At 45.2% G+C, this 7,629-nt stretch overlaps 1 protein-coding gene across 7 annotated transcripts in view; it reads left to right on the top strand.

The window, feature by feature from the left end:
• Positions 1-552: 552 nt before the first annotated feature.
• Positions 553-7,629, top strand: part of LOC108249148 — an 11,133-nt gene continuing 4,056 nt past the window's right edge. The window contains exons 1-9 of one of the 7 annotated variants that reach the window (XM_037976478.1): positions 553-610; positions 4,382-4,482; positions 4,559-4,681; positions 4,770-4,875; positions 5,398-5,476; positions 5,861-5,928; positions 6,297-6,484; positions 7,054-7,137; positions 7,225-7,460. In XM_037976478.1, coding sequence (XP_037832406.1) covers positions 559-610; positions 4,382-4,482; positions 4,559-4,681; positions 4,770-4,875; positions 5,398-5,476; positions 5,861-5,928; positions 6,297-6,484; positions 7,054-7,137; positions 7,225-7,460 — 1,037 coding nt within the window. In that variant the 5' untranslated portion in view covers positions 553-558. Of the gene's footprint in view, positions 611-4,205; positions 4,294-4,381; positions 4,483-4,558; positions 4,682-4,769; positions 4,876-5,397; positions 5,477-5,860; positions 5,929-6,296; positions 6,485-7,053; positions 7,138-7,224; positions 7,461-7,629 lie in introns of those variants that run through there. The other 6 variants (XM_037976479.1, XM_037976477.1, XM_037976476.1 and 3 more) reach the window with 6 other exon arrangements.

Genomic DNA, 7,629 nt, shown 5'->3' with positions numbered 1-7,629 from the left:
AAATGTGAACAAACTTCGATATCGCTAAAATGATTTGATTGCTGGAATGAGGTCACGCTGCTTAGCTTATGATAAAACAATCACACAGAACGGTTGTGTCTGTGAGGCTGAAGGTCCCTGGGCATCAGGATATGAGTTATAGAATAAAAAGAAGTGGAAGGGGTTATTACTTCAGACACGACTGGGAACGTGTTGCTTTTTCTTCTTGTTGGTGAGTCGTTGTCTCCATTCAGCTGAATGCTTAAATAAATGTGTGATTTGTTTTTAAACTTCTGGTCTGGACTCGTTTTCTGCAACATCAAGGATCCGGTGAGAGAAGCTGAGTGGTGAGCTGAGATTCCTCTGAAAGGAATAAATACTGAAAACATGGTTTTCTCAACAGTATTTCTGCTGCTGTTTCAGACAGCATGTTTCACCCTGAAGTGACAAAAGGCTCACTAAATGTAGCCAAACATTGACTAAAAGTTTAAAGCAGGGAAAGGTGAACTGATGTTCACACAGAAGCTTCTGAATCGTGTTTTCCTGTGGGTGTGTTACAGCATCATTATGCTTTTTGTGATGGTTCACCTCCTCCTGGTGTTCTCCCTGGCGGAGTCCTCGGCCCCCTCAGGTAAAAGGACAAACCTGATCCGTCAGTCTTCGGCAGTTTTGGCAGACGCCTGTCTCACGCCTCTCTGTGGTGTTTCCTGGTTCCTCAGCAGGGCCGACTGCAGCTCCTCGCTGCCTGCCTCGGTGGCACCTCTTCGGACAGAAATGTTTCGCCTTCCTGCCCGTTTGGAGCCGTGAATACTAAACACTTGGTTTTCTCAACACTCCCTGTCCTCCTGGACAGTCGATCCCTAAGTCCTTGAAGTCCTGCACCTCTGTGACCTCGTCCTCCAACGAGTCTTTAGTCTGAAGTGTCTTTAGCCGAGACATTAAACCCATCCCTGCCTCTGATGCTGGATCTAAAGCACAGATCAGACTCTGCAGAATGATTTGTTCAGATTAGCTCTGAGAGAGCTGTATGAATGTGTGTTTGGGTAAAAGAGGACAAATTGGCTGTAAAGCTCCTTCAGTGTCCTGATTGGCTGTAAAGCTCTAGAAGAACAGTCCATTTTCCACCCACCTCCCCCTTGTTGACATACAGGTGCTCTTTCCTGCTAGTTGGACTTTACAAGCGGCCTCCTGTACGTTTTATTGCCTCAATATATGTTTGAACTGAGATCAGCTATTGTTGTTTTTGTAGTTTTGAACTTCAGGCCTGGAGAAACTTTAACCAGGATTTTACTCAGACAAATAAAAGTAAAGTCAGACAAATAGTGAACTTCTGACCCAACGGATGGCGTTCCACAAAGTTCCTCTTATCTGATCGAGAAGAGAGTGAAAAACTGTGGAAGAAGCTGCAGTTCGAGCTCAAAGCCACAGCGCTAACAAAGGTGCTAACACCTGAGTTCTTAGCTCAACGTCTTCTAGAAATCGGTCAGTTCTCCGTTTCAAACGGCGAAGGTGGCAGAGGTATCGATTCTGGTCATGGGAAGCTGGAAGTTTCTGCTCAAAGAAATCTGCTCATATTGGTGCAGAAAGAAGCAGAAATGGGGCGTGTCCGAATTCTGGGTGGAGGCCTGCTAAAGGGAGCGGAAACGGTAGCTAAAGGGATCAGAAACGCAGCCAAAGGGATCAGAAATGCAGCCAAAGGGTTAGAATAGTAGCTAAAAGGAGCAGAATGGTAGCTAAAAGGAGCAGAACGGTAGCTAAAGGGAGCAGAAGAAGACAACAGTGTGGCTGTAATTGTTACTGTAGAGCAAAGAGCCGATCTTGATCAATATTTAATGGAAAAACGTATAAATTATCTTTGATTTAAAATGTAAATGTCAAATTATTTAAATAGAAAAACCAATGTCCTTTTCCCACCGACAGATTCTATGAAGTTTAGAACAAACAAACTTTAATAAACAATGAAAATCAAATCAATACCTTTGTAATAACTTTGATCACATTCCATTAAAACAGCTTAAAAATAAACATCAGCTACAGTCCGAGCACACAGCTGCTAACATTTACCTTTAAAACAAAACAGGAAGTGGAGAAAAAGGCGTCAGGTTAAAGCAGAATCATTAAGCCAGAAACCTGATGTCAGGTTTATCATCAACACTTCGGCACTCTTTGTTGCTTTTTCCAGATCAAAATAAAAATTTAAACTAAATTTTATTGGATTTAAAGTAACTCTCACAAGAAGACGTCACTAAATACGCTCAGATTTTCAGGCCAACCGAGAAGCGATGGAGACTCGATCCGTCCCGAACCGGAGGACCAGATCTGGTCCAATCTAAATGTTGTCCTGGGGGCCAGATGAATCGTTAACAAGGGCCGGATCTGGCCCGCAGGCCTTGAGTTTGACCCGTGTTAGAGAGTTTTTTAGCATCCATCCATCCATTTTCTTTACCCGCTTCTCCATTCTGGGTTGCAGGGAGCTGGTGTCTGTCTCCAGCAGTCACTGAGGCGGGGGACACTCTGGACAGGCCACAGGTCCATCACAGGGACACAGAGAGACAAACGAGACAAACAATCATTCACACCCAGGGACAATTTAAGAGTCACCAATTAACCGAACATGCATGTGAGTCCTGCAACCTTCTTGCTGGGAGGCGACAGCTCTAACCGCTGCGCCGCTGCACCACCATTCTGTAACTTGTTTGTCAGTAATTATTAGAAAATTGTTTGAATTCTCCTAAATGAGTCAGCTGCTCCCAGCGTGAAGTTGTCCAACTAGTTGCCGACGCCTTTCCCATGAACTTGTTGATCTGGTGCATGTTTTACAAACTAACCGTCTGCTTTTTTGTTACCTGTTCATATTTCAAAACGTTCGGCTCATTCAGCTGATAGCTGCTCTGAATTTTGGTTTCTGTAACTTTTATACTTTTTAAAATATTTAACTTCATTTACAAATATTTTCCCCATAGAAATGCACGGAGATTCCTTCAAAAACGTTGTTCTCTTCCGCTGCTGGCTCCGTTTTTAACTTAGCTTTTAGCTACTGTTCTGCTCTTACTTTTTAGCTGCTTTTCTGCTGCTTTTACCTTTTTAGATGAGCTTTTGCTACATTTAGCTTGTATCAATTTTTTGCCATTTTTGCTGTTTTTCTACATTTAGTTGCAAGCTAGCATTTTGCCTCTCTTAGCTTTTAGCTAGTGTTTTGCACTGCTTAGCTTCAACAGCCCAGTTTTAGCTTCTTCTGCACATTTTTTTTATAACTTCCTACAGAAACCCGCTTTAGAAGAGCCAAACTATCCCTTTAAAAATCAGAACTTTATTGATTACAAACATTTATTTCCAATAAATATTTTCCGCCTTTTTTGTCGGATGTGGCAGAGAAGACACCAAGATGAAGTCATTAATGAGATTAAATTAATTTAAGTAAACAAGCTGTTGTTGTTGTTGTTGTTGTTACTGATAAACAACAATCATCTCTGTCACCTGCTGCTGTTTGTTTGTTTACAAAATATCTCCAGAAAATCTCAGAGAGTCACAACTGGATCCAGATTTAAAATGGCTGCCACAGCTAAGCTGTAATCCGGTCATTTCCGCAGATATTGAGCTGGAATCCGGGGTGGTAGTAGCTGAGGGTCATCCATAACAAACGCTCCGAGCTGCTCTCAAGGTTTGACCAAAACTCTGACATCGAATGATTCCTTCCAGGAGGCTTCAGCTTCCATGTTCTCCAGTGTTTCTACTCGTCATTAGCGGCGACGCCGATTCCACGTCCCGACCTGGCGCCTGGAGGCTCTGTTGGACGTGTCTCAGTGGGAGGGACAGATCCGTCTCAGTGGGAGGGACACATCCGTCTCAGTGGGAGGGACAGACCTGAATATATGCTGTCATGTCACATCATCGCCTCAGCAGAGCGTCGCCTGTACTGCAGACGGGAGGAGCAGGAAAACAGTAAGAACAACTTTTATTTAAACATTTTCAGATCTGTCCTGTCAAATTAAAGGTCAGCTGCATTTAGATTCGGTGTTCTTGTTGGTGGTTTTTACCCTCCCTGCTGAGAAGCACCTGACATTCATTGTCTTACTGCACGTACTTTATGAGATATGAGATAATGAGATCCTACTGTTTCAGACAGCATGTTTCACCCTGAAGTGGCAAAAAGTTTAAAGCAGGGAAAGGTGAATTAATGTTCACACAGAAGCTTCTGAATCATGTGTGTGTGGGTGTGTGTGTGTGTGTGCGTGTGTTACAGCATCATTATGCTTTTTGTGATGGTTCACCTCCTCCTGGTGTTCTCCCTGGCGGAGTCCTCGGCCCCCTCAGGTAAAAGGACAAACCTGATCCATCAGTCTTCAGCAGTTTTGGCAGACGCCTGTCTCACGCCTCTCTGTGGTGTTTCCTGGTTCCTCAGCAGGGCCGGCTGCAGCTCCTCTCTGCCCGCCTCGGTGGCACCTCTTCAGCCAGAAATGTTTCGCCTTCCTGCCCGTTTGGAGCCGTTGGAGCTCCGCTAACGTAAATAAGAAGCAAATCAATCTCTCCACCTGATTGGATCAATTTATTCTTTAATCTGTGTGTGTGTGTGTGTTAGTCTTTGTGCGCTCAGGCAGGAGGAGGCCTGGTGTCTCTGGACACACCAGAGGAGATGCAGTTCGTCCTGCAGCTGGTGAACAGCAGCACACCTGTGTGGGTGGGGTGGTACCAGGAGCCTCAGGTGAGCTAACTGACTTCCCACCTCCCAGCTTCCACTTCTCCTTGTTTTGTTTTCTTTTTACATATTTTTGTTTTTCCTTCTCTGGAAGACTGGATCGTGGCTACGGTGTGATGATTTCTCGTTCTGCGACTGGACCAATCAGAAGGACGCAGACACCAGAGAGGGCGGGGCTTGCAAAGAAATGACACCAAAAAGTAAACAAAAATATCTGATCCGATGAGGCGACAGCTGAATGTCTGGACACTTCTTTGACTCCTAATTAGAGAGCAGCTGTGTTACTAATTCCAGAAACAATCAACGTGTTTGAATTTCTGAGAAAAAGCATAAACAAAATTAGGTTTTTGCCAATTTTTACTAAATGCAGCTGATTTTTTACATCTATGATTAGACATAAACATCAACATGTTCAGATTGACCTCATTCACCCTCACAACATAGAACACGGGTCAAACTCAAGGCCCGCGGGCCAGATCCGGCCCTTGTTGGCGTTTCATCTGGTCCCCAGGATAACATTTAGACCGGGTCAGATCTGGTCCTCCAGTTTGGGACGGATCGAGTCTCCACCTCCATCTTTACTGTCTGTAATGGTTAATTTTTCCTGAAAGCGACCATAACTAATATAAACCTGGTTAACCAACCCGTCTGCGGAGGAGAGAATTATTTAATTAAAAACCGAACCAAAATAAAACAGGAAGTGATGTCTGTTTTGTTTTCAGGTGGAGAACTGAAGAGCGCCCCCTGTGGAGAACTCCGGTTCTACGTCTGCGCCGCTTCAGCCCGGAAAAGTCTGCAGAAGTAATCAGATTACTCACAAATAGTCTTTCTGCTGTAGGTGTTTATTTCCTTACAGTTCAGATCCATTAAAGCGGGTCAGAACTAAACGATCAGCTGGTTGCCTGTTGCTGGTTGCTGGTTGAACACGTCGCTCATGTCAGGCTTTAGGTTTATGCGACACCAAACCCAACAAACCACACATGGATTATAATTTCTGTGAAACCGGAGCTGATCTGAGCTCATCCCGCCTCCCGGACCAGCGGCCGGTTTGGTGATTCTGATGCAGAGAGCATCAAACCCAACATGTAACGGATGAAGAACCGTCTGTGTGAATCTTCTGACTGTAAGACCAAACATCTGATTCCAGAAGGAAGAACTCCATGTCTGATTTCTGTTTGCTTTCAGTGTGACCCTCAGCAGCAGGAAGACACCTGAGCCAGGTGAGCCAGATGAGCCAGGTGAGCCAGGTGAGCCGGAGCGGGTTCATTTCAAACATCCTCCTCTTCCTCCAGCAACAGAACTCTGTGGGTTCCTGGTTGTGGAGGAGCTGTGGCCCACTCTTCTTTCCAGCGTTGCTTCAGCTCTCTGAGGTTCTGGTTCTGGTTCTGGGCCGTTCTGTTGTAGATTAGCTGCTGTGTTTTGGATCATTGTCCTTTCTGTCTCCCTCAGGAGTTGTCCTCTCCGTCTCCCTCAGGAGTTGTCCTCTCTGTCTCCCTCAGGAGTTGTCCTCTCCGTCTCCCTCAGGAGTTGTCCTCTCTGTCTCCCTCAGGAGTTGTCCTCTCCGTCTCCCTCAGGAGTTGTCCTCTCTGTCTTACTCGGGCATCGTCCTCTCTGTGTCCCTCAGGTCTCGTCCCCGGTGTGAGCTTGTTTGACGTTTTGTGGGACTCCAGCTCTGTCTTGGCGGAGGACATTCTGCGCTCGTCCTGCGTCTTCAGAGGGTTCTGGTCCGGTTCTGTGACGAAGGGCTGTTACTCCAGGTTCATCCAGCAGGAGGCGCTCTACCTGCACAGAGTCAGCAGCACGCTGGAGGTCAGAGGTCACCGCCCGTTCTGTGTTTACTCTGTAGTGTTAGGGTCTGTGTCTCGTTTGGTGGGAGGGGCTTAAAGTAGAGGGTAGTCACAGAGCTGAGTTGATTTTTGCAGAGTTAATGTTTGACAGACTGAAGGTTTTGTTTTTCAGATATATTTCAGAACCGTTTGACCCTGTTTCAGTTTCAGTTTTAACGTCTTTAATCTTAGATTATTTTCGTTACTGTTTGACTTAAAACCTTATTTACCTTTAACTCTGTTTTTTTAAGTTTTAGCCCAATTATTAAACCTTTGGCTCCAGTTTATAAAACGTTAATATTCAGATTTTGTTTTATCTTTAACCTTAGATGCTGTTTTTTGTCTTTTTAAACTTCTGAGAGTTTCTCTCCACTCTTCATCTGATTTTAGTTCACAATAATTTAGAAACAGCAGATATTATAAACTTTTTTTATGCTTTTAGCTGCTGAGCAGATTCATCTCTGAAGCTTCTGGGCTGAAAAACAAATCCTTTCAGCTCAGGTTTGTTTTGAACTTTAAATGTGAAGACAGAGTTTTGTTTTTGTTGCACAGGTCCTGATTAATGTTCTGCATGAAGCTGATGACATAAAGTCCCTGCTGCAGGACACGCTGACTCGATACCGCAGGACCGCACCGGTAAAACCCACACCTTCATGTCTGTCAGCCGTTACACCGACAGCATCTCGTATGAATCAGGTGTTTTTGGTTCTCCTGCTCCTCCAGAACCCGGGTTCCTCTCCTGCTCCTCAGTGGCTCCAGTTCTCCCTGCAGTCGTTCCACTCGGTGGTTCTGGAGGATCCGGTTTACTGGCTCGTGGCCTCGTCAGCCCGGGTCTGCCTGCAGAACTTTCTGACTCAGGCGCTGCTTTCTGAGCTCGGTCCAGACCGTTCAGACTCCGAGGTTCAGAACGTCTACCAGGAGTGGAGGAAGGAGAACGTGGCGGTTTTATGGCTGCAAAGGTACGAGTCGAACCACTTTACAGACCCTCCAGGATTTGGCAATGTTGCGATCGCAACTATTAACACAAAATCAAGCAAACCCCGCGAAATCGCAACTTTTTGCAACTTTAACCCAATATTTATTGTTTCTAAAGTGATTCGCCACCGTTTCTGCGGTCTAGTCTCTTCT

This window comes from Kryptolebias marmoratus, linkage group LG7 (genome assembly GCF_001649575.2).
Source record: "Kryptolebias marmoratus isolate JLee-2015 linkage group LG7, ASM164957v2, whole genome shotgun sequence".
NCBI classification, from domain to species: Eukaryota; Metazoa; Chordata; class Actinopteri; order Cyprinodontiformes; family Rivulidae; genus Kryptolebias; species Kryptolebias marmoratus.
The sequence above is the reverse complement of the archived record's forward strand: the minus strand, read 5'-3'. Positions and strand labels throughout refer to the sequence as shown.